This window comes from Amblyomma americanum, chromosome 10 (assembly GCF_052857255.1).
Source record: "Amblyomma americanum isolate KBUSLIRL-KWMA chromosome 10, ASM5285725v1, whole genome shotgun sequence".
NCBI classification, from domain to species: domain Eukaryota; kingdom Metazoa; phylum Arthropoda; class Arachnida; order Ixodida; family Ixodidae; genus Amblyomma; species Amblyomma americanum.
Genome location: NC_135506.1, coordinates 117353103 through 117380390, shown reverse-complemented (window position 1 = coordinate 117380390; position 27288 = coordinate 117353103). Strand labels below are relative to the sequence as shown.

The following is a 27288-nucleotide window of genomic DNA, read 5'->3' as shown; positions in this document are numbered from 1 at the left end:
AACGCTGTCACAATTTGTCACTCAATCCAGTCGCTCTCAGTAGGCAAAGAGTGCCTTGTATGCCTTGAGGGCAGTCGACTGCTGTGGTCACGGACCGAGGATCTTTTGCTCTGTTAATGGGCGAGGATCGAGGCGGTCCAGGGCACAACACAGTGTATGTCTTGAGGCAATAGGGCTCGCCAAACTGCAAACGGCAGTTTCTTTCATTGCATCAACTCTCGATGGTGTATATTTGCTGCGAGAGAAATAAAACACTTTCCTTCACAGCTGTTGCTCACAGTTTTTAATAATATTAATAATTCGTTTTGGTGAAAGGAAATGGCGCAGTATCTGTCTCATATATCGTTGGACACCTGAACCGCGCCGTAAGGAAAGTGATAAAGGAGGGAGTGATTATAAAGGAAGAAATAGGTGCCGTAGTGGAGGGCTCCGGAATAATTTCGACCAACTGGGGATCTTTAACGTGCACTGACATCGAACAGCACACGCGGTGGCTCAGTGGTTAGGGCGCTCGACTACTGATCCGGAGCTCCCGGATTCGAACCCGACCGCGGCGGCTGCGTTTTTATGGAGGAAAAACGCTAAGGCGCCCGTGTGCTGTGCGATGTCAGTGCACGTTAAAGATCCCCAGGTGGTCGAAATTATTCCGGAGCCCTCCACTACGGCACCTATTCTTCCTTTCTTCTTTCACTCCCTCTCATATCCCTTCCCTAACGGCGCGGTTCAGGTGTCCAAAGATATATGAGACAGATACTGCGCCATTTCCTTTCCCCAAAAAACCAATTAGTAACAGCACACGGGCGCCTTAGCGTTTTGCCTCCATAACAACGCAGCCGCCGCGGTCGGGTTCGAACCCGGGAACTCCGGATAGGTAGCCGAGCGCCCTAACCACTGAGCCACCGTGGCGGGTTCACTGTTTTAACCCTGAGGAAGAATTATGTTTCTCGGGATTCCTTTTAGTTTTTTTTTGTACAAACTTCATTATTATCCACAGCAGGACTTACCGCTCGACAAGTTACTTGTGCTCGTGGCAACGTCGACCTTCTTGCGGCTTTCTGAGATAGTTGAAATAGTTAAAAAAAATGGGTGTTACGTTGTGCCTCTTTTTTCTGTTTAGTTTTGAGAAATTGTCTTCGGAAATTCGAACGCACCGAAACTCCGGAACACCTAGCGAGTTTGCCACTATTTATGAAGGCTTTTATTGGCAACGAAGTTATGACGTAAGAACCGTATTAATGAAATGACATCAATAAAAACAGCAGTAAAAAGTGATGAAGGTTTACACTTTGATTAGTAATGCAAGAACCCACCTGTAATGCGCTGTCCTACAGACGCTGTGAAAGCAATGGTAGTAAACGTGAGCAACATCACACGCGTTGTACCCGCAACAGCTATTGTACCCATCTCTAACGCCTCCCTCTGTCCTAACCACCACAAGCGCGTTATTCTTAGTGTCACGGGCAGGGGCACTTTATTTTTCGTTCTTTTTATGGTCCCACAATAATTTTTGTCCTATCCCCCTTGACTATGTGGACGTCTAGGTAGCGGTATGGATCCGCGGGTTGGTGCTGTTAACAACTGTCGCTGTAATATCGTAATAATAATAACAATAACTAATCACTCACTCTTTGTTTACCTGTGCAAGAACAGTCACGGTAAGTAAAAAGAACTCTTTATTTACGTGTACAACAACAGCCACGGTAAATAGAGATAGAAAGATGAAGGTGTTAAATTTACCCAAGACGTTTCAGCTTTATTAACAAGGCCTTCTAAAGCTATTAAAGACTTGTGCTAGAGGGCGCAGTCATGAAGGCAAGAATACACGCTACAGCAAATAAAAACAGTTTAACAGAGGGGCTCGGGTCACAGTAAGATAATTTGATAAAGAAAAGCTGCAAATGATATTGTTTGCAGCCCGCAGAGTAAAACTATTCGGCATGTCTTTTATTCTTTGTTCGCCTCTCTTCCAAGCACAAATAAAAGAAAGGAAAGAAGTTGTGCACTGAGTGATTAATATTTGCAATAGTAAAGAATAATTTGCGTTGGAACCATAAAAAACGAAGAAAATTTAGCATTCACTTGCTTTAGGGAGAAAACTCACCGCTCGAACTTGAGGACGACACTGGAGCGGCTGGAACTGAATTAAAAGAATGTGAAGCGGTTATATTTGCATTGTATGGTGGGATACCTCGTGTAACTATAAAATATCAAGATTAGGAACAGCAGACTGTGCTTTTTTGAATCCTAGTGGCTTCATAACTGTAAAGTGGACTTCGTATGCGTGGCTGTGTAAAAAACTTATCGCCCATTTGCGGAAATTGCGACGTGGCTGACAGCGACAGCTGTGGTGGATCGCTCCGATACAGCCGGGATATTTATCTGATTGTGGCAAACTTTGGCGGCCAAAGCATTAGGAAGACAAGTGATCGCGATATAAATGTATAAAAAATACAGTGTTTTATGACAAAATGACGTTGATTGCAAACTATGCAAGACTTGAGAAAGCGAAGGAGGTGAACTTGAGCACAGTGGATATCTGGGGTAGGTGGTAGGGCATGATTTGGAGGAGGGCTTAGCACGAGAGAAACAAGGACATGAGAGCGTCACATGGCTAGCTGGGCATGCGCGCTTGATTCCTCGAGCATGTCATTTCTCTTTCAATTCTTTCAGTTGCAAATTAGCGCTCCTCCTGTGTTCCTCTCATGTCCCTGTTTCTCCCGAGCAATGCCCGCTCGAAATCGAACGAAGCAGATGTTCAACGATTAAAGAAATGCACAAAAAACTGGCCGAGAAGAAAAGAACAAACGAAAGAGAACTGTGTATTTGGTTTAATGACTGTGTGCTCGTAGTTATACAAGTCATAGCTGCAGCTTTCTTTGTCTTTGGCAGCAGCGGCGGAGCGGGGCGGTCGTCGAATAATTCGTTTTTCGCGGTGTTTTACAGGTTGGTCAAACCTTTTCGTATTAAGTTCGTGCATGTTGCTCAGCTATCTGCCGCTGCTGCCAACTTGCTAGTCGATATTGGTCACCATGACGCGGTGTTGCAAATGCCGCGAAAAACTAAAGAATAGCGATAACGTCATCACATGCAGTGAGTGTGAATTTTGCTTTCATGGCGCGATATGTTCAGGCATGAGTGAAACGACGTTCGCCTCAAACCGAGCGTCGACTAAGAAGGCTTGGAAGCGTGCAAACGTTCGAGTGGAGGCTAGGGTGACGCCTCAAACGTTGACTGGAATGCGGATGGCGACCTGAAAGTCTTTATTGTGGAAATGAACAGGAAATTGACTTACCTCCTGCCTCTTACTGAAAAGCTAGATGCAGTAGAGAGCCCAATCCAGATGCTGCATGAATTTGCCATTATAAAAGAGCGTCTTGATACGCAGGATAAGGAAATAAAAGGAATTAAAGGCAGAATTGTCAAGTTCGAAAAAGATGCAGACTCGAAAGATATAACTCAGTCTAAACTCAGCGTCCATGACTTAGAATGGCGCAGCAGGCTCTTTAACATCGAGATTCACGGTATTCCTGAGGCGGAAGGAGAGGACCTCTTGTCAAAAGTCAACGAAGTGGCGGACAAGATTGGCATGAACCATCTCATCGAGGCGGACACCCTCGAACTTCATAGGATGTCGGAGAAACCAGGAAAGACAAAAGGTGTTATTGCCCGTTTTGTGAGGCCGGATCTACGAGATGCTTGGCTGCTGAAAAGGGTGGTTCTTAAGGACAAAGGCGACTCAGTGTACATCACAGAAAACATGACTAACTATTCGAGAGTGTTGTTGAAAGCCACAAAAGAGTGGAATAAACAGGCTGGCTTTGCATATGTGTGGCATGTCAATGGGAAAATTTTGGTGCGTAGAAAGAGTGGTGATGGCGCTAAAGTTATCAAGAGCGTAAGTGACCTCTCCACACTTGGTAGCTAAGTGCCTTGTCGTGTAGTCGGGAACCCGTGACCCTTGTCTTGAAATGGTGCACCTAGGGCACGTTACCTTAGAAGAACTTTAAGATAGCTTGGTGGTCAGACACATGGGTATCTTCATTGTTTTCACTTAAATGCACAGTCTGTGTTCAACAAGGTCGCTGAACTAGAATCTTTCTAAAAAAAGCTTGAGAATTGTTTTGATGTTCTGATAACAGAAATATGGCAATCAAGCAGTTGTGACACTTTTGACCTTCCTAATATGGCAACTTTTTCTGTTAATAGAACCACTCGTCGCGGTGGTGGTGTTTGGTTTGGTTTGGTTTATATGGGTTTAACGTCCCAAACCGACTCAGGCTATGAGAGACGCCGTAGTGAAGGGCTCCGGAATTTTCGACCACCTGGGGATCTTTAAGGTGCACTGACATCGCACAGCACACGGGCCTCTAGAACTTCGCCTCCATGGAAATTCGACCTCCGCGGCCGGGATCGCACCCGTGTCTTTCGGGCCAGCAGCCGAGCGCCATAACCACTCAGCCACCGCGGCGGCCTACGCGGTGGTGGTTTGTCTGTGCTAGTAAGCTCTCTCCTACAGCCTGCTTTGTTTTCAGAATTTTCTTGTGTCACAGGTAATTTTGAGATTATTCGTCTGCAAATTAATGACGCTGTATTTGCAACTTGTTATCGCCCTCCCGATGTTTCTCTTCTTGAATTTTTTGTGCTTTTAGATAGTTTATTGTCGTTTGTTAACCAAAATAGGTACAATGTGATACTTGCCGGTGATTTTAATGTTGATATGAGTAGCAATAGTACGAAGAAAACAGATTTTGAAAATGTATTGCTACCTAATGGCTGTATAAACCATATTGTTTTTACCACTCGATTAATGTCGTCCACGCAAACAATTCTAGATGTAGTAATAACAAATTATGATGCTAACCTTGTCAGTACCGGTGTTCTCACTTACCCTATTAGTGATCACTTGCCTGTGTTTTGTAGCATAAAAGTTAGTACTCGGCGAAAGTTCCACCATAAAGTGTTTAATATTTATCAACCTGTTACACATACTCTCTTAGAAGCTTTTTATCATTAGTTGGAAACAATTTGCTGGGACAACGTCCTTCAGGCAACAAATGCGAACATAGCTTATGATGCCTTCTTGAGTCTGTTTCTTTCGGTATGCCAACGCCACTTCGTTTTCAAACGCCATATGGGTAATAAGAGATGTCGAAAACCATGGGTGACAAAGTACCCATTGAAGAAGATTGAAAAGAAAGAACGTCTGTTTAAAACATTTATGCGAACTCGTACAGCATCTGATCTCCCTACGTTCAAAAAATTTCGTAATTACTTGACTAAGCAGTTAATAAAACCAAGAGAACTGTACTATCAGAATATGTTCGGTTCCAACGTAAAGTGCACTGCATTTATGTGGAATAACCTAAATGCACTGATAGGTTGGTGCGAGAAAAAAAAGATAGTTGGAGAAAATTTTCACGAAGGACAGAAATTAAAAGAAGAAATGGTAAATATTTTTACTGACTACTTTGTTAACAGAGATTTTACTAAAAACCAGACATCATCATATAAAACGTCAGGGCAGGAAAATTCTAGCACAATATTTTTTTTTAACCAACAGATGCAAATGAAGTCTGTTCTCTTTTTTTCAGTTTAAATGATTCTCATAGTGTTGATTACAGAGCTGGCGCTGTTGGACCATAAGGAATATATTCTAAAACATTTTGAAGAGAAGCGTATTGCTATAGGTATTTTTGTTGATTTTAGCCAAGCTTTCGATTATATTAGTCATACTGTGCTTTTTGAAAAAGTGCATCATAATGGTATACGGGGACACGTTTTGGCTCTCCTCAAAAGTTACCTATCAAATAGATTTCAATGTGTCGACATAAATGGTTTTATTTCCCACAGGAAAAAAAAACAATTTGAGGAGTCCCACACGGTAGCATTTTAGTCTCTGTCCTATTTAATTTGTACATTAACGATACTGTCCACATCTGCTCAGATAACAAGTTCGTTATATATGCCGACGACATGAGTGCTTTGGTGTCATCACGTTCTGAAGCTGAAGAAATTACTAAAGCAAATATTTTTCTGCGCAAATTGGACTCGTGGACTTCCAGCAATCAATTAAAATTTAGCGCACATAAAACAAAGGTGGTATTTTTTCGACCAAAGGGAAACAAATTTCGTTACAAGGAACAGTAATGTTTAGATCCGCAGCCATTGATGACGTAGATACTTTGAAGGTGTTACGGGTATATTTTACTTCAACTTTACAATGGAATGGTCATGTAAAGAGCCTAATCAGCAAACTGAGCTGCATAACTGGAATTTTAAATCGCAACCGCTATGCTCTTGCAAAAAAAGTTAAACTAATGGTCTACAACGCTCTCTTTGTCTCCCACCTAAACTACTCTCATTTAGTCCGGGGAACAACAGCAAAAACTAATCTGTTGAAGATTGAAAGGCTACAGAAAAAAATAGCGCGAATAATTGAAAACGTTGAATACACAGCAACGTCTTCACATATATTTTCTTCGCTTAATTTATTGAAAGTAAAAAAAAATATATACGAATGCAAGTTATGCAGGCAGTACCGTTTAAGTGCCCAACGAGAGAGTCCAGTTTTTACGGAAATGGCAGAACTAAAACCTAATTATCCCACCTACAGCACCAGAACTGCAGAACGATGGAAAGTTCCAAAATGTCGCACTGCCTATGGACAACAAACACTCCGGTATAATCTTCCTCGATTATTGAATGCTGTAGAAAAAGAAGGTACTGATGTTGTCAAGGCGTTTATTTGAAGCACAGGTCGGTTGGTCTTGGTTGACCGGCGACACGACGGGCACACTCACAGGCGTCGTTCGAAAAAACCCAGCTGCACTTCGTTTGCTTCTTCGTTGTCCCGCTTGAACTCGTCCGCTTCTTCGCTGCGCTGCGCCTGTCGGTCCCATTACAATTACTCTCCCTCCGAAAAAGGAGCCATCCTGGCGACTTACGGAGTGGAGAGGATGGGCGAGTCATAGTAAGGCTTGAGGCGCTCAACGTGCACAGTTTCGCGCCCCCGGCGACGGTGGTTCGAAGAGGGAACGAGCGGCTCAACGATATAAGTAACCGGAGAAGTTTGGTGGACAACCCGGTAAGGTCCGTGAAAGCGAGACAGTAGTTTCGTGGCGAGGCCGGGAGTGGAGGAAGGCACCCAGAGCCAAACGAGGGCGCCAGATGGGTATGACGCTGGAGGGTCCGGGGAATCCCGACGGTGCTTCTGATCCCATTGTTGCTGTGTGGTGAAAGAGCGGGCAAGTTGTCGGCATTCTTCGGCATACAGGTGAGCTTCGGAAAGTAAGGTGGTCTCGGAAGGGTCAGGGTGATAAGGAAGGATGGTGTCCATGGTGGATGTAGGCTCCCGGTCATATAAGAGGAAGAAAGGAGAAAACCCCGTTGTTGTCTAAGTAGCTGTGTTATACGCGTACGTGACGAACGGGAGCACTTGATCCCAGTTGGAGTGGGCGGTGTCAACGTACATGGCGAGCATGTCACTCAGAGTGCGGTTGAACCGCTCAGTCATGCCGTTGGTCTGGGGGTGATAGGCGCTGGTGTAGCGATGAACGATTTGGCATTGCTTGAGCAGGGCCTCGACGGCGTCCGAGAGAAAAACACGGCCGCGGTCACTTAGAAGTTCTTTTGGGGCGCCGTGACGAAGAACAAGACTGTGTAGAATGAAGTGAGCGACATCGTTTGCGGTAGCAGATTTGAGAGCCGACGTTTCGACGTAACGGGTGAGATGGTCAACGGCAACGATGATCCACCGATTATTAGCCGAAGTAGTTGGAAGCGGGCCATAAAGATCAATGCCGACGTGGTCAAAGGGACGGTCAGGGCAAGGTAACGGCTGCAAAGGAGCGGCGGCGGAGTGGGGAGGTTTCTTGCGACGTTGGCAGGCGGTGCATGACCGAATGTGCTGACGTATGTAGCGGTACATACCTCGCCAGTAGAATCGCTGACGAAGGCGAGCATATGTTTTCAGTACACCGGCGTGGTCGCATTGTGGAGCGGCGTGAAAAGAGGCACAGATTGTAGCACGGAGGTGTCGAGGGATGACCAACAGCCACTTCCGGCCGTCGGGGAGGTAATTACGGCGGTATAAAGGGGCGCTCACATTAGCGGGAAAACGCGCAACGCCGGGCGTTTCCCGCGTGCCGCTTCCCGCCCAAGCCGGTTTTTCTCCCGCGGACAGCCTGCTCTCCCGTCCCGCGGAGCGATGGGTTCGGTACCTATTTTTCCCGTGCCGGTGACAGAACAGCCAATGGGCGCCGACCGTGAACCGTGACGTCGGTCCCAGTTCAGTGACCCCGTCGGCGGAGGCGGAGGCTGCGCGCGTCCGGCCGGCCGGCCCCGGCCGGCCGGGGCACTCGGCGGCTGCTTTGCCAGGGCGACGGGAGGGGAGCTAGCAGGGTGCGCTTTCCAGTCTTCTCTAGTGTCACGTGACTATCCCCTTCTCTTTCTGCTCGTTCGGGTCCTCCCTCAGCGCCTCCTCTGTCCACATTCCAAGACAACCGCAGCGAGAAAACGCGCGTAGTGTGAGCGTCATTCCGAGGAGCTGCGAGGCAGCGTCGACGTTGACGCTGTGCCGGCGCGGGAAGCTTCCCGCTAGTGTGAGCGCGCCTTTCGGTACCTATTTTTCCCGTGCCGGTGACAGAACAGCCAATGGGCGCCGACCGTGAACCGTGACGTCAGTCCCAGTTCAGTGACCCCGTCGGCGGAGGCGGAGGCTGCGCGCGTCCGGCCGGCCGGCCCCGGCCGGCCGGGGCACTCGGCGGCTGCTTTGCCAGGGCGACGGGAGGGGAGCTAGCAGGGTGCGCTTTCCAGTCTTCTCTAGTGTCACGTGACTATCCCCTTCTCTTTCTGCTCGTTCGGGTCCTCCCTCAGCGCCTCCTCTCTCTACATTCCAAGACAACCGCAGCGAGAAAACGCGCGTAGTGTGAGCGTCATTCCGAGGAGCTGCGAGGCAGCGTCGACGTTGACGCTGTGCCGGCGCGGGAAGCTTCCCGCTAGTGTGAGCGCGCCTTAAGAGGCCATCACGAACGGCGAAGTGGTGGGCTTGGCGGCGAAGGGTCCGAGTCGAATGATGCGGCGAGGGAGTGTTCAGGAAGTTTAGCAGCGATGTGATCCAAGGATCCTTCAGTTGTTCTGAGAGCATATCAGGGATGTTGAACGAAGAGAATTCGTAGGCATAGACGAGGGCAGAGGTTGACTCGCATGGGAGTGGTGAACGAGAAAGGGCGTCGGCGTCCGAGTGCTTGCGGCCGGAGCGATAAATGACGTGTATATTGTTACGTGGTCCAGGCGGGAACGACACGAGAACGCCCGGGCACAGCACACAGGTCAAGAGCACAAGGCGGCCCGCACAGAGCACCAGGCACAGAGCACCGAATCCCCGAGCACGCGCGCCTCCAAGAGTCTTCATTCATCTCTTCTTCTATCCGTTGCATGGCCCCCGATCGCAAAAAAAAAACACCGTCTCGGTGGAAATTAGAGCGGGGCAAGGGATTGCGACACGTAGGGCTTGAGGCGAGAGACGTGGACAACGTCACTCTGAGATGCACCGGAGGTGGTCTCCGGAAAGGCCGGGGCAATCTCGTAGGTGACGGCGGTGACCTGGCGGAGCACACGGTATGGGCCAACATAGCGGGACATTAGTTTTTCGCAAAGCCCGACACGGCGTGTGGGCGACCAAAGCAAGACGAGGGCTCCAGGGGAAAAAGTTACCATGCGGTGGCGGCGGTCGTAGTAGTCCTGCTGTGAAACCTGCGAGGCTTGTAGGCGGGAGCGAGCCAGCTGGCGGGCGTGGTCGGCGCGGGCAATAGCGTCGTGGGCATATTCAGAAGGCGGGGAAGGAGATGTCGGAAGCAGCGTGTCCAAAGGTAATTGGGGTTCACGACCGTACAACAGATAGAACGGGGAGTAACCGGCAGTGTCATGGCGAGAAGAATTGTAAGCGAAGTCACGTATGGAAGGGCAATGTCCCAGTCCCGATGGTCCGGGGAAACGTACATGGCGAGCATATCCGTGAGAGTGCGGTTGAGGCGCTCTGTAAGACCGTTGGTTTGGGGATGATAGGCGGTGGTCAGCTTATGTTTTGTTGAGCAGGAACGGAGAATGTCGTCGACAACTTTAGAGAGAAAGCAACGGCCGCGGTCGGTGAGAAGTTGGCGGGGTGCACCATGACGGAGGATGAGGTCGTAGAGGAGAAAATCGGCCACGTCGGTAGCAGTACTGGTGGGGAGGGCCCGCGTGATGGCATAGCGAGTAGCATAATCTGTCGCAACGGCAATCCATTTGTTTCCAGAGGTGGACTCCGGAAACGGGCCCAAAAGATCCAAGCCAACACGATAGAATGGTTCAGGGGGCACATCAACAGGCTGGAGCAAACCCGCGGAGAGCGTGGCGGGACGTTTCCGGCGCTGGCACTGGTCGCAGGCACGAACATAGCGGCGGACGGACTGGTAGAGACGGGGCCAAAAGAAGCGACGACGCACGCGGGCGTAAGTACGCGAGACACCCAGATGTCCAGCAGTGGGGAAGTCATGGAGCTCGTGGAGGACGTCGTTGCGCAGATGCTTCGGGACAACGAGCAGTAGGTCTGGGCCGGCCGGGTTCAGGCTTCTGCGGTAGAGTGTGTCTTGATGAAGTACAAACCGGCGCAGGGCAGGGTCAGATGGAGAGGTTCTGAGGCGGGAAATAATAGAGCGGAGCTCGATATCTCGTCGCTGCTCATCGCCAAGGTGAGCAAGAGCAGAGAGCGAGAAGAGGTCAGCGGCGGTGTCACTGCCAGAATGATCAGACGAGTCAACGGGATATCGGGAGAGGCAGTCAGCATCAGTGTGTAGCCTACCGGACTTATATACCACGGTATAGTCGTAGTCTTGGAGGTGTAAAGCCCAGCGACCTAGGCGACCAGTAGGATCTTTCAGTGATGAGAGCCAGCAGAGCGCATGGTGGTCGGTGACAACCGTAAAAGGGCGGCCGTACAAATATGGGCGAAATTTCCCAACCGCCCAGACAAGGGCTAAGCACTCACGTTCGGTAATTGAGTAATTGCGCTCCGGGGCGGAGAGGAGGCGGCTGGCGTAGGCGATGACACGGTGCTGTTCGGATTGCCTCTGAGAGAGAATAGCGCCGATGCCATAGCCGCTGGCGTCTGTGCGGACTTCAGTGGGAGCTGTCACATCGAAGTGGGCCAGAACTGGCGTGGTAGTAAGCTTCAATATCAAGGTGGAAAACGCGTGTGCTTGGTCGGGTCCCCAGATGAAGGTGGCTTCCTTTTTCAGGAGGTCGGTGAGGGGGCGGGCGATGTCGGCGAAGCCTTCAACAAATCGACGAAAGTAGGAGCACAGCCCTAAGAAGCTGCGGACGTCGTTACAGGAACGTGGCTGAGGAAAGTCTTTAACGGCTCGGATCTTATCAGGGTCAGGGTGCACCCCCGTGTCGTCGACGACATGACCCAAGATGGCGAGTTGACGGCGCGCGAAACGGCACTTAGACGAGTTGAGCTGCAGGCCAGCATGACGAAAGAGGGAAAGGATCTGAGAAAGGTCAGTGAGGTGAGAGGAAAACGAGGGCGAAAAGACAATGACGTCATCGAGATAGCACAGGCAGGTGGACCACTTAAAGCCTTGCAGAAGAGCATCCATCATGCGTTCAAATGTGGCTGGTGCGTTGCATAATCCGAAAGGCATAACTTTGAATTGATAAAGGCCATCAGGAGTCACAAAAGCGGTTTTCTCACGGTCCTGTTCATCTACAGCAATTTGCCAGTATCCGGAGCGAAGATCTATGGACGAGAAGAATTTGGCACCATGAAGGCAGTCAAGCGCGTCATCGATACGCGGCAGGGGGTACACGTCCTTTTTAGTGATCTTATTCAGGTGGCGATAATCAATGCAAAAACGCCATGAGCCATCCTTTTTCCGGACAAGGACGACGGGTGAGGCCCAGGGACTGTGTGAGGGTTCGATAATGTTTTTTTCTAGCATTTTAGTAACTTCCGCATTGATTACTTGACGCTCGGCGTGAGAGACCCGGTAAGGGCGGCGGCGAATGGGAGGGGCATCGCCTGTTTCAATGCGGTGCCTGACGGCGAGAGTTTGACCCAGCGCGGTGTTGTTCACGTCAAAAATATCCGAAAAAGATTCGAGAAGGGCACGAAGCTTGGCAGTTTGATCGGGATGGAGGTCGGTAGCCATCATGGTTGTGAAGGTGTCGGTCGACAGAAGAGACTGCCGGCGCGGTGCGGCGGTTTCTGGAACTGGGGTATACCGGGCAACGTAGCCACGTGGCAAGGAGCGAGAGGGGATAGCGTAGCGACGCATATGCCGGACGGTAGCACTTGAGAAGTGAGGCCGAAGTTTAGGAAAGGCAGAGAGAGGGCGTTGGCTTGGACGGTGGCAATGGTATGAGGTAGAGCAACGTTACGGGTCAGGAGGAGGTCAAGATTGGGAGTAACGAGATAGTCGCCATCGGGAACTGGGTGAGATGGGGTCAATGGAACAAAAGAGGCGGTTCGGGATGACAGGCGAGCATATGCGGTACTGAATAGTCGCAGTGATACATCAAGTGGGTCTGAATCCAGCATTGGAAGGGCGAGGTGTAGAACACCCTCCGAGCAGTCAATGAGGGCGGAATGGTCAGTCAAAAAATCTAAGCCGAGGATAAGGTCATGGGCACAGGTGGTCAGCACGGTGAACTGAACTGGTATACTCTGGTCGGCAATAGTAACGCGCGCGGTACACATACCGTCCACAGCAGGCGTGCCACCATCCGCGACACACACACGGGACGTTGCAGGCGTTAGGACTTTGCGGAGGCGACGGCGGAGGGCAGCACTCATCACTGATACATGAGCACCGGTGTCAATCAGGGCGCGCACAGGAACACGGTCAATAGTGACGTTCAGAAGATTAGGTCGAGTGGTCGAGAGAGGATTTGTAGTCCGGGTCGTTGATGCAGCGTCACCTCCGGGAGCTGCATCACTTAGTTTTCCAATTGGGAGCGGCTGCGAGAAGGCGACTGGGGGGAACGAGAGCGGCGGCCCTGCGGGGACGGAGAGCGGGAGAATCGGCGTGGAGGGGGTACGGCTGGTGCAGACGGTTCGGACGGGGCACGGGTCGAGAAGTTGTGGGATGAGGCGGGACTGTAGAAGGAGGGGAAGACGTTGCGGGGCGTTGAAGACCATGGACTACGGCAATGACGGGTGATGTGGCCAATGCGAGAGCACCGGAAGCAAATGGGACGGTCGTCCGCCGTGCGCCAGTCATTGTGATTGCGGGAACGGGGCAGAGAATAATAGGTGCGACGAAAAGCACAGGGAGGGGGCTGGGGGGTGTCCGGGCTTCTGATGGCGCACACTGCTGGAGCGAGGTTCAGATGAGCGAGTTCCTGCCGCACGACGGCCTGAATCAGCGACACAGCGGGCAGGGTTGTATCAGGGACGGAGGGCGGGGATATCACAGGTGCGAGGGCCTCCAGTTCACGTCGGACGATCCGGGTGACTGAATCGGTGACGGCAGGGGCGTCCGAGGGCGTGCGGGATGGTGATCGGTGGTCCTCACAGGAAGATGTCGCGGCCGTGTTGGGAAGGCGAGAAAACGACGGCGAAATGCGGCGGCCTTTGACTTGCTCAAATCGACGGCACTCGTTTATGATGGAGTCAATTGAGGTACAGTCTTTGCAAACAAGCAAGTGGAACGCATCGTCGGCAATGCCTTTGAGCACGTGGCCCACTTTATCGGTCTCACTCATTGCGGCGTCGACCTTGTGACAAAGCGCCAAGATGTCCTGAATGTAGGCCACGTAGCTCTCGGTAGAAGACTGTGCTCGAGTAGCCAGCTGTTTCTTGGCGGCGAGCTGGCGGTCATCAGGTCTACCGAATAGCGTCTTCAACTTTTCCTTAAAGGTGTCCCAACTTGTTAGCTCTTCCTTGTGGGTCTCGTACCATACGCGCGCCGTGCCATTGAGGTAAAAGATGACGTTCGCGAGCATTAGCGTAGGGTCCCACCTGTTGTAGTTGCTGACACGCTCGTAAAGGTTAATCCAGTCTTCGACGTCGGAGCCATCTGTGCCGGAAAACGTGCCGGGGTCGCGAGGTGGAGCCATGATGACGAAAGGAGGGGTAGTGGGGGTAGTGGGGCTCCTTGACCGGCCGGGTGGAGCCATGGTGGTAGTCCCGGCCTGACGAGTACTACGAAGCTGCGTGGTGTGCGCAGCGTAAAATCCGCACCTCCACCAAAGATGTTACGTGGTCCAGGCGGGAACGACGCGAGAACGCCCGGGCACAGCACACAGGTCAAGAGCACAAGGCGGCCCGCACAGAGCACCGAATCCCCGAGCACGCGCGCCTCCAAGAGTCTTCATTCATCTCTTCTTCTATCCGTTGCAATATCAAACTCCTGGAGACGTAAAGCCCAGCGGGCGAGTCGGCCAGAAGGATCTTTGAGGGAGGATAGCCAGCATAGGGCGTGGTGGTCTGTGACGACATAGAAGGGCCGGCCGTAAATGTAAGGGCGGAACTTGGCAATTGCCCAAATGATGGCGAGACATTCTTTTTCTGTGACAGAATAGTTTGATTCCGCCTTGGTGAGGGCGCGGCTGGCGTAAGCGACGACGTATTCCGGATACTCAGGCTTTCGCTGGGCAAGAACTGCGCCCAAGCCCACACCGCTCGCGTCAGTGTGAACTTCTGTCGGACAGGCGGGATCAAAATGGCGAAGGATGGGGGGAGAGACCAGCAGGCGGCGTAAAGTGCTGAACGCAGTATCGCAGGCGGGGGACCAAGACGAAAGGTTCGGGCTGCCGGCAAGAAGCTGCGTTAAAGGGGCGATGATACTGGCGAAATTTCGGATGAAGCGGCGAAAATATGAGCACAAGCCTATAAAACTGCGAAGTTTTTTTTAGGTGGTTGGTTTGGGGAAGTCAGCGACGGCGCGAAGTTTGGCAGGGTCAGGAAGAACGCCGTCTTTGGAGATGACATGGCCTAATATTTTGAGCTGCGTTGCACCGAAGTAACATTTTTTCAAGTTTAGTTGGAGGCCGGCGTCAGTAAGGCTAGTGAGTACGCGCTGAAGGCGGTGCAGATGGGAAGGAAAAGCTTTGGAAAAAACGACAATGTCATCTAGGTAACACAGACAAGTTTCCCATTTGAGGCCACTGAGAATAGTGTCCACCATCCTTTCGAATGTGGGTGGAGCATTGCAGAGGCCGAATGGCATCACATTGAACTCATACAAGCCGTCTGGGGTGACGAAAGCGGTTTTCGGCCTGTCGTTCGCTGCCATCGGGACCTGCCAGTAGCCGGAGCGTAAGTCGAGGGATGAAAAATACTCCGCTCCCTGCAAGCAATCCAGTGCGTCGTCGATTCGGGGTAGAGGATAAACATCCTTGCGTGTGATCTTGTTGAGACGGCGGTAGTCCACACAGAACCTGATGGAGCCATCTTTTTTCGTCACCAAGACAACAGGTGAGGCCCAAGGGCTGTGAGAAGGCTGTATTATGCCGCGCCGAAGCATGTCGTCAACATTGTCACGGATGACGCGGCGCTCGCTCGGCGAGACTCGGTACGGTCGCTGACGCAAGGTAGCGTGGGTACCAGTGTCAATTGTGTGAGAGTAGGCCAATGCGCGCCCCAAGGAGGGCTGGGAAAGGTCGAAATAGTTGCGGAAGCGGCAGAGAAGTTCCAAGATTTGGTCACGGTAAGCGGACGGAAGGTCGGGAGCGATGTTACGACGAAAGACGTCGATGGAAATCGGATCGGGCGCTGTCGCACAACAGGCTAAGGCAGTAACTGGGGAGCAGGCACGGGTATCGGAGAACTCGGAAGCAAGAGCAGGGTCCAGTTCTTCAATAGAGCCGAGGTATTCGCCGCGAAGAACAAACGACGGGCAAGAAAATGGGTTGGTGACATAGATGGCGCAGTGGCCATCGAAAATCGAGACAACGGCGAATGGAATGAGGAGGCGCTGATGGCGAGTGGCTGCTGCGGTAGGTGTGAAAAGAACAGGGCTGCTGAGGAAAGAGTCGGGGCGGAGCGGAACGAGGGCTGAAGAGGAGGGAGGTATGTCGGTGTCGGCAGCTACAAGAAGCTTAGCGGAGCGCACAGGTAGGTCACACAACGAAACATCACACAGGGGAGAAAGCTCAAGTTCCGCACGGGCACAATCAATCACTGCACGGTGGGTCGAGAGGAAATCGCAGCCGAAGATGACATTGTGAGAGCAGGCGGTCAGCACAACAAACTCGATGGTATAGGCGACGTCGTTGATAGAAACGCGGACCGTGCAGGCTGCGATGGGGTGGATGCGCTGAGAGGTGGCCGTACGTAGTGAAAAGTCAGACAGCGGCGTTGTCACCTTACGAAGTTTGCGGCGAAGAGCATCACTAATTACTGACACTGCAGCACCCGCGTCGACGAGCGCGAGAACGGGGACGCCTTCAACAGACACCTCAATCACGTTAGCAGGAGAACACGGAGGACTTAAAAAGTTGGCAAAACACGCAGTTCTTGCCTCCTGAACTGCGGCAGTCAGTTTTCCTCTGGGAGAGGGTCCGGACGGCGGAGCATCGGAGAAATGGAACGTCGACGAGGGGAAGGCGAGCGGCGAGTAGGGCTCTGGGAGCGATGTGTAGAGGAGGCAGAAGAGACATTAGGCAAGGGCGGCCCGGAATCGTAGCGGAAATTGCGCATGAAATCGCCAGAACGAGGAGATCGCTGACGGCAAAAGCGTGCGACATGGCCCGGGAAGACCGCAGGAATAGCATATCGGTCGATTGTCTTCGGTACGCCAGGGGTTCGTAGGGTTTCGGCGGGGTCGACGAACCGGGACCTGCGGCGGGGGTATAGACGGCGGTGGAGCATAAAAGGCCGGGCTGCTAGGGTAGGCGGCAGAGGTGGGCGAGCGCCGTGTACCGGTGACTGCTTCAGCATAGGTGAGCGGCGCTGACACAGGAGGAGGTGGGGGACTGGATGGCAGAACTGCAGCGACCTGCTCCTGAATAGCACGACGGATAGTGGGCGTGAGAGATGGCGCCAGGTCGTGCGGAGGGCAGACGGGGTCGGGAATGTGATGCAGCAGAGAAAGCTGGCGAGCGATCTCTTCGCGGATGAAGTCTTTAACCTGCTGCATGAACAGGGACTGCTCAGCAGACTAGCCACCAAGGGCCAAGCCAGCAAGACCCCCCGCAGGCGCGCCGGACTGCCGCGTAGATGCGCGTTGCTTGCGGAGTTCATCGAAGCTTTGGCACAGCTGGATGACGGTAGCGACGGAGGTGGGGTTCTTCGCCAGCAGCATCTGGAAAGCGTCATCGGCTATGCCTTTAAGTATGTGGTTGACTTTATCCCCTTCGGACATGGAGGGGTTGACACGCTTGCACAGGTCAACGATGTCCTCGATGTAGCTTGTGAACGTCTCGGAAGGGAGCTGAGATCGAGCACGAAGACGTTGCTCGGCGCGAAGCTTCCGGACGGTGGGGCGGCCGAAAACGTCTGCGAAGCTCGTTTTAAAGGACGACCAGGTGGGAAGATCGGCCTCATGGTTGCGAAACCATAGGTTGGCAACGTCCGTTAGGTAGAAGAGGACGTTGCTAAGTTTCACGGAATCGTCCCACCGATTGTAAGTGCTGATGCGCTCATAGGAGGCCAGCCAATCGTCGACGTCTTGGTCATCGGTGCCACTAAATGGAGAAGGGTCACGCTGGCGCTGCACCCCGTGACAGAGTACGGTGGCAGGGATGGGCTGCGATGGTTCACTCGGACCTTCCGGCATGGTGGCGGAGACGAGGAGCGTTCCACTTCGAAGTTCCAGGATGAGGACCGGGACGGGAACCGAGGCACCTCCACCAAGTGTCAAGGCGTTTATTTGAAGCACAGGTCGGTTGGTCTTGGTTGACCGGCGACACGACGGGCACACTCACAGGCGTCGTTCGAAAAAACCCAGCTGCACTTCGTCTGCTTCTTCGTTGTCCCGCTTGAACTCGTCCGCTTCTTCGCTGCGCTGCGCCTGTCGGTCCCATTACAATGTATTCAATATGTCTCTTCAAAATACGTACAAATATTTTGCGGCTCATACTCTTTTTTGTGAATGAACGCAAAGGTCTATCCTTATGCTCGATTACATTACATTATTTTATTTAAAAAAATGTTTTCCAGGCGTCCAAAAACACTGCTCTATTGTAACTTTTATTTATGCTTATTTTATTGTTTGATGCGATATAGTGCCCTTTTTTTTCTCTTTGCAACAAAAAAATGTGATATTGTCTATTGTCCCACTCTGCTGCTATGTACACCGTAAGAGGGCGGACGATTTCTCAAGCCGCAAATGTACGGCTTTTCCCTCTCCCTCCTTCCACTTCTTTGTGGAAAGTAAAGCTTGTATGTATGTATGTATGTATGTATGTATGTATGTATGTATGTATGTATGTATGTATGTATGTATGTATGTATGTATGTATGTATGTATGTATGTATGTATGTATGTATGTATGTATGTATGTATGTATGTATGTATGTATGTATGTATGTATGTATGTATGTATGTATGTATGTATGTATGTATGTATGTATGTATGTATGTATGTATGTATGTATGTATGTATGTATGTATGTATGTATGTATGTATGTATGTATGTATGTATGTATGTATGTATGTATGTATGTATGTATGTATGTATGTATTGTTGCAAAAGGGTTGCAAGCCCCAAGGGTAGCGTTGGCCTGGCAGCCTGGGGCAAAGCTGGAAACATCCGAAGGTCCCGGCAAAGGATGAGTCGACTGGCAACAGAACAACTTGTTTATTCTGGCATCGCAAAAGAGCAGCCGGTCAGGGCGACCACGTTACTCGAAGGAAGAAATCGAAGTCTCTCCTTGGCGTCCGGCGCAGCTGTCTTTTTATACCCTCGGAGTCGAGGGCAAGAAGGAACGGCTTGGGATGAGTCGCACAAGACGGCGACGCACGGACATGTACAGACGTGACGGGCGCGTCCGCCGGGCCGGCGCCGGTCAGACCTCCTCGCCTCCCAGTTGGGGAGCTCCTCTCCCCGGCTGCCGCGCTTTGACAAGCGTGGGCACCAACATGCACACACACACACACACGCACACACGACGACACGTGGCATTGAAACCTGCCTGGACGCGTTTGGCGGGAGGCGTTGCGGCAGCACTGAACGGGTCGAAATGACCGCCGCTTTGAACGAAGCCCCGGCGTCCGTTGCATCCGCGCCGGCTATACCGCGCGTCGCAGGCGAAACGTAACAGACCGCCCCGCCGGGAGAAGGAGATCCCGATGGTCAGGGGACTGCATCCGCTGTCCAGAGGGATGTCGCTCGATGATGCTCGTAATCGAAACCGGTCGTCCCTCGACGTTGCTTGAGCGCAGCGCACAGAGAAGGCCTCGTTCTCAGGTTCAGGTTCACACAGGGCACTGCAAAGTGACTTCGGGAGAGTTGCCATTTTTGTGCTCGTTCCCAGCAAGCGTTAGAACTACGCCGAAACGCAACCGCTCAGTCAGCAAGCACGAGACAACCCTCACTAAGCTCTGCCAGGCTCTTTCCCCTTTTATACTACTGCCTAGTTCCTTACAGTAGTCAAGCAGCACTCAGAACGCGTCCACAAATTGGAAAATTGCACTAGAAAGCACATAATCACTTTGAAACACTAAACAAAAGCAATATGTTAAAAATCCTGCCTCAGGAAGAAAACATCAGTAACAAACAACTTTGAGGCGGATTCCTACGTTAGGGGCTTCGACTTAAGCCATCGGCGTTACCGTTGAGACTCCCCTTTTTGTAACGCACCTCAAAGGAATATTGTTGCAAAGCGAGGCTCCAGCGCAGGAGGCGGCCATTTTTGGGAGAGATGGTCTGCAGCCATTGGAGAGGGCAGTGATCCGTCTCAATGATAAACCTCGAGCCGGCTAGGTAGCATGACAATTTCTGAACGGCCCACACGAGACACGCACACTCTTTCTCGGTGGCGCTGTATGCCTGCTCACGACAGGTCAGCTTACGACTAGCATACAGGACGGGGTGTTCCACTTCTCCATTGTCCCTTTGGCACAGTACAACGCCCATGCCTCGCTCACTAGCATCGCACTGAACGAACCCTTTTGTGTAGTCTGGCGATCGTAGCACAGGCTGGCTTGTTAGGGCGCTCTTTAGGGCGCTGAAAGCTCTTTCCTTTGTCTCGCCCCAGACGACTGTTTGGGGCTCTGTTTTTCTTAGAGCATCCGTCAGGGGAGCCGCAATATCGGAGTACCTGGGGATGTACCTCTGATAGTAGCCGGCGACACCTAAGAACGACCGAATATCGGTCTTCGTGCGCGGTTGCGGGAAGTCTCGCACAGCGGCCACCTTTATTTCAGAGGGGCGGCGACGACCGTGTCCAATCACGTGACCGAGGTAGACAACCTCGGCCTGTGCTAATTGGCACTTGGGAGCCTTGACTGTCAAGCCCGCTTCGCGCAGGCGGGTTAGCACTGCCCGCAAGTGTGCCATATGCTCAGACCAGGATGCGGAGAATATCGCTACGTCGTCTAAATACGGTAAAGCGAATTCTTCCTCTCCCCGCAACACTTTGTCCATGAGGCTTGAAAAGCAGTATGGCGCGTTCTTCAAACCAAAACTCAAAACTTTAGGACGGAATGTTCCCATTGGTGAAATGAACGCCGCATACCTACTAGCCTCTTCTGTAAGTGGAACCTGCCAATAACCCCTGACAAGATCTAGGGTGGAAATAAACTGAGCGCTACTAACTTTCTCAAGGCGCTCCTCGATGTTAGGGATCGGATAAATTTGATCCTTAGTGATGGAATTAAGCCTGCGGTAGTCGACGCAAGGACGAGGTTCCTTGCCCGGTACCTAAACTAAAATCAAAGGGGAGGTATAATCACTCTCACCCGCCTCAATAACACCGAGCTGTAGCATTTTCTTTACCTCAGCCTCCATAATATCGCGCTGGCGGGGTGACACCCGGTACGCCTTGGATCGTACTGGCTCTGGCGAGGTAAGTTCTATATCATGAGTAAGGACAGAAGTCCTACCAGGCCTCTCAGAGAACTGACCTTGAAACTCTTGTAAGAGTTGGTGCAGTTCGGTTTTCTGCTCAGCCGACAGCGGTGCTTTAATTATTAAGTCACTAATGACCTGATCAGTGTCTTCCCTGTTCGTCACTGAGCCTAGTCCCGGAAGCTCGACCGGAAGCTCTTCGGGAACGTTCACCATCATACACACCACTGCTTCCAGTTGTCTATAGGGTTTGAGCAGATTACAGTGGTAAACTTGCTGTGCTTTCCGTTTTCCTGGCAGACTCACCACGTAGTTAACGTCCGACAGTTTTTGAACAATCCGTGCTGGGCCCTCCCACTGCACGTCGAGTTTGTTTTTTAGCGATGTGCGCAATATCATCACCTCATCGCCCACCTCAAAACGACGGGCCCTGGCTGTCCGATCATAATAAACCTTGGCCCTCTGCTGGGCCTTTGCCATTGCTTCACCTGACAACTCCTGTGCCCTTCTTAAGCGTTCGAGGAGACTAAGCACGTACTCGACCACGACTGGGTCGTCGCCCCTGCCTTCCCACGAGTCTCGAAGCATGCGAAGCGGAGACCGCAGCGAGCGACCGTACACCAGCTCAGCTGGCGAAAACCCCGTAGCCGCATGCGGCGCGGTCCTTAATGCAAACATCACCCCAGGCAGACACAGCTCCCAATCACTTTGTTGCTCAAAACACAATGCTCTCAACACGCGCTTCATGACGGAGTGGAGCTTCTCAACGGAATTCGACTGTGGGTGGTACACTGAGCTGTGTAACAGCTTTACCCCACACCTCTCGAGAAAGGCTGTCGTCAAAGCGCTAGTAAACACTGTGCCCTGATCTGACTGGATTTCCGCAGGAAAACCAACTCGCGCAAATATGGACAGTAGTGCATTGACTATCTCAACTGAGCTGATTTCTTTAAGCGGCACTGCTTCAGGGAACTTTGTCGCTGGGCAGATCACAGTCAAAATGTGTCTGTACCCCGTGGCTGTTACCGGCAGAGGTCCCACTGTATCAATAACGAGCCGTCTAAAAGGCTCCGTAATGATAGGTACTAACTTCAACAGCGCCCTCGATTTGTCCCCTGGTTTGCCAACCCGCTGACAGGTGTCACATGTCCTCACAAAGTGTTCTGCGTCACGAAAACACCCTGGCCAATAGTACTCTTGCAAGAGACGGTCCTTAGTCTTCTTAACTCCTAGGTGTCCGGACCACGAACCGCCATGCGACAAGCGCAACAGATCCTGACGGTAACACTGAGGCACGATCAGCTGATCGAACTCGACTCCCCTGCGGTCTAGATACTTCCGGTACAAGACCCCACCTCTTTCCACAAAACGAACATTTTTCTTGGCGATACCTTCCTTGACATTGCAGCGCATGTTTTCTAGGCTGCCATCCTTTTTTTGCTCGGCTATCAAAGCCGACCGGCTGACTTTTAGCAACCTATTAAGTCCATCGGACGTAGGCGCGATGAGCAAATCTGCAGATAGCTTTTCTAACTTTCCCGTGTCGGGCGTTTCCTCTCCAGTACCTGGTGCCTTCAGCGCTACAGGCTCAATTTTATTCAGTTCGGACGTGCTCTGAATATCAGCTTGCTGCGCCTCCGACCCTTTCTCATTGTTCGACAACGTCGGCCCCGCAACTACCGCCTTTGCAGCGAGCTCCCGAACTCTCGATCTGGTTAAGGCCTGAACGCTAGCCTCACCAAACAAAAGCCCCTTCTCGCGCAGGAGGTGATCGGACCTGTTCGAAAATAGGTACGGGTACTGGGGGGGGGGCAGCATAGATGACACTGCGGCCTCCGTCTCAATTGCTCCGAAAGGTCCTTCAATAAGCACTTTTGCTACGGGCAGACACACGCTATGAGCTTCCACGGCTTGCTTGATCCATGCGCACTCGCCCGTGAACATATCGGGTTCTACGTAAGAGGGGTGAACTACATCCATTGTAGCTGCGGAATCACGAAGCACTCGGCACTCTTTCCCGTTCACGAGGAAGTCTCGCATGTAAGGCTCGAGAAGCTTCATGTTCTCGTCAGTGCTGCATAATGACAAAAACACGACTTTTGTTTTTGTTTCTGGACACTGCGCCGAAAAGTGACCCGGCTTCTGGCACGTATAACACACGCGCGCTTGCCTCGTCTCGAACCGCTTTCTGCGTTCGGCTTCGGCTGCCGCCGTCTCCTTACGTTCGGTCGGACTGCTTTCACTCGCATCCGCACTACGTGTGTCCCCCCTTGCTCTCATGGGTGTGAACTTCGGCCTCTCAGACTTGGAGCCAAATTCACCCTTTTGACCGTCCTTTGCTCCGCGAGCCCGACGCGTCACAAACTCCTCGGCTAGCTCGGCGGCTTTAGCCACTGTACTAACGTCTGGCCTATCCAAGACCCAGTACCGCACGTTCTCAGGTAACCGACTGTAAAACTGTTCCAGCCCGAAACACTGCAGAATTTTCTCGTGGTCACCAAACGCTTTCTCTTTGAGCCACTCCTGCATGTTTGACATAAGCCTGTAGGCAAACTCTGTATATGACTCACTTCTGCCTTTTTCATTTTCCCGAAACTTCGGACGGAACGCCTCCGCTGACAGCCTGTACTTTTTTAGCAGACTCGATTTCACTTGGTTGAAATCCTCTGCCTCCTCTCTCTTCAACCAATGTCCTCTCCAAGCTTAAACGGCCTCATCAGGTCAGTCATTTTGAACGATACTCGTTCTCCTGCACCGTGTACCTGACTTCCATTACGAGCGCGTTCCATCTCTACCTCGAGACGCTTCATTTCCAAAGCGCGCTCTTCTTTCTCTTTTTGCTATTTACGTTCGCGCTCGTCTTTCTCATTTTGCTCCCTCTCCTCAATGGTCTCAATGCATTCCGACAGCTCGTCATCCTCAGCCTCCAACTCAAGAATAGCCCTTAGCAGTTCTGGTTTTCTGAGTTTGTCTGAGACATCCAGACCCAACTCTCTTGCAAGCTCCAGCAATTTCGGTTTGCGCAACGACTTCAAATCCATGGCTGCTCCGAATGCTGCTTTCTCTACTGCCTACTATTGTCTTGCCGCAAACTAACCCGGCAGCAACGACAACCACAATTACCAGCTCTGTTTCTGACACTAACAAAAGCCTGGCAAAACTCAGAAGAAGAAAGTCCCGCACTCACCAAACCTCGCAGCCAAGAATTCAGCGCAGTCGTTCCGCTGCAGGCAACCAGTCATCACACAGGGCTCGTTGCACTGCTCCCGGATGGTCGTTGTGCTGCTCAGCATACAGTTGACCGCATATCTTCGCTGCTGGCCTCCGTTGTCGGGATCTCACCGCTGGCAACCAGTTGTTGCAAAAGGGTTGCAAGCCCCAAGGGTAGCGTTGGCCTGGCGGCCTGGGGCAAAGCTGGAAACATCCGAAGGTCCCGGCAAAGGATGAGTCGACTGGCAACAGAACAACTTGTTTATTCTGGCATCGCAAAAGAGCAGCCGGTCAGGGCGACCACGTTACTCGAAGGAAGAAATCGAAGTCTCTCCTTGGCGTCCGGCGCAGCTGTCTTTTTATACCCTCGGAGTCGAGGGCAAGAAGGAACGGCTTGGGATGAGTCGCACAAGACGGCGACGCACGGACATGTACAGACGTGACGGGCGCGTCCGCCGGGCCGGCGCCGGTCAGACCTCCTCGCCTCCCAGTTGGGGAGCTCCTCTCCCCGGCTGCCGCGCTTTGACAAGCGTGGGCACCAACATGCACACACACACACACGCACACACGACGACACGTGGCATTGAAACCTGCCTGGACGCGTTTGGCGGGAGGCGTTGCGGCAGCACTGAACGGGTCGAAATGACCGCCGCTTTGAACGAAGCCCCGGCGTCCGTTGCATCCGCGCCGGCTATACCGCGCCTCGTAGCCGAAACGCAACAGTATGTATGTATGTATGTATGTATGTATGTATGTATGTATGTATGTATGTATGTATGTATGTATGTATGTATGTATGTATGTATGTATGTATGTATGTATGTATGTATGTATGTATGTATGTATGTATGTATGTATGTATGTATGTATGTATGTATGTATGTATGTATGTATGTATGTATGTATGTATGTATGTATGTATGTATGTATGGATGCATGCATGCATGTATGTATGTATGTATGTATGTATGTATGTATGTATGTATGTATGTATGTATGTATGTATGTATGTATGTATGTATGTATGTATGTATGTATGTATGTATGTATGTAAATGGTCGTAGTTTGCTGTACGCAGAGGTAGCTCCAGTCTAGAAATGGCCCATCTAGAAGTAGCATTTGTTGTACATGGTGTATGCCTACCTTGTGAGTGCGATCTCGTCTAATCAAACGAGATATCAAATCTAGGAGAGTAGAATAGAGCCCACATATAATGGCCCAGTTATAAGATCCTCCGCTCAACGCGAACGAGGGCGGTGCTTCCTTCAAAGCATGTATTAGGGAAATGGTACTGCATCTATAATGCATCTAACAACCATGGCGGCGTAACACGATTAAAAAGAATGAGGAGGTACAGTAAACTCGGCCTCGCAGTCGAAAAACTCGCGCTTACAATAAGCACGGAGATGTAAAAAACTCCTATAGGCTACTGTGGCACCCTCCCCAGGAAAAAAATATGGGAACCAAAAATTTCTAATAAAAAAGGCCCGTCATTGCCGACAAGATGGCACTGTGTTTCCAATTGCCGCCGTTGAACTAAATTCCTTAAATGCGACAGCGCCAATGGTGAAAAACAGAGCTAGCTTTTCCGCTAACATTATGTTGTGCACAAGGAGTAATGGAAGTGACCGACGACAGCCCCTTGTCATTGGAAAGTCTTGCACAGTGAGATGCTTTGGCAGCTACGTTTTTGTACCTCACAGGACGAACCCAAAGGCGGAGTTAACGCGCGTCCTTTGGGTTTCATGCGACGAGTGTGCAACCAGGCACGAATCCCAATGGCGCGATGGGTATTGCGCGTGGTTTGCTCGCTGAGTGGCTTGCTGAGTTCGACCATGACATGGCGAAAAGTGACTAGCTCCAACTCGTGCCTGGTAACTTTGCAACGAACATAGTGTTGCATTCTTTGGCTGCGGCAACAATGCTCCCGCCACCAAATATCGATTGCAAGATCCAGCCATTCACGCACTCAAGATCGGCGCATTATCCAACTCATCATGTTTGCTATCCACACACCGGATGGCGATATTTCGCTTCGGATATTTTTGTTCGCTGTTGTGGTAATGATTAAGGCCATGTGGATGGGACTGATCGCGGAGTGCATCAGTAATTGCTTCCTTAAAGCATGCTTTATGAGGAAAGGAAGGACTCGTAACACTATTGAAAAATAGCGTGATTAGACGCATGTGGATCTCTAGCACAATGTTGCTGGCATGATTTCGCCTGCAATGACTTCGTTGGCATGTATTATGGTTGGGGCATCTCAGTCGTACACCACCGATGAAACCAGCGTACGAGAAAGACGAGCGCTGCCCGAATGAAAGGAATCGGACGACGACGATGAATAGGACAACGTTGCTACCATTTGTCGTGAACGCGTTAACAGTGATGATAGATATACCCTGTTCTTAAAGCATCTCAATTACTTCCACTTAGGGCCTTAACATTAAGTACTGACCGCTTTTGAAGGTGTGGAAAGCACCATGATATGGTCTCCTCTTAAGAAGCCAACGCGCATTACCAACTTCTGTAAAAAATAAACGTTGGACTTCGTTGGACTTCGTACTTCTGGCTGTGAAATGCGAAGTTCGCTTACTGCAAACCTCGGATACAACGAACGCAATCCGCACAACTGCCTGGTTTGTTATCAGTGGGCTCGACTGTATTTATCGCTCAGTCCGGCTTAGCTGCCGTCTGATAGAACAGCGTGGAGAGGCAGCTATACACAATAAACACAGATAAGTAAAAAGAGAGTAATTTGCAATCCCTTTTATAGGAGAGAGTGCGGTAGAGGACAGCTTACTCTATTTTTTACTGCTATGTAGGAGTATTCGTGTTTGTAGTGTACGTGGTCAACGGTTTTGCTACAGAGGACTCCTTTACAGTTGGCAGTGACGTGTGCATGTGAAAAGACAGTTGTAGAAATTATTTTACTTGAGCAAAGGAAGGATTCAAATGGGAGCATTCAGTGTACCATATCATTTTCGAGGCGTGATGTGAAACTGGAGCATACCGTAAAATCGGCCAATAAAAATGAGAGCAATGCATGGTACGAAGACAAAAGAATATGAATTGACCGG

General features: G+C 51.1%; 1 protein-coding gene across 2 annotated transcripts in view; it reads right to left on the bottom strand.

Moving 5' to 3' along the window:
• The window catches only part of LOC144107017 (uncharacterized), a 70066-nt gene that overhangs the window by 34496 nt on the left and 8282 nt on the right, over positions 1–27288 (bottom strand). The window contains exons 5-7 of one of the 2 annotated variants that reach the window (XM_077640000.1): positions 2102–2137; positions 1311–1334; positions 1005–1055 (exon numbers count right to left, since the gene is read on the bottom strand). In XM_077640000.1, the coding sequence (XP_077496126.1) occupies positions 1005–1055; positions 1311–1334; positions 2102–2137 (111 nt within the window). The remainder of the gene's footprint in view (positions 1–1004; positions 1056–1310; positions 1335–2101; positions 2138–27288) is intronic. The other variant, XM_077640001.1, reaches the window with a different exon arrangement.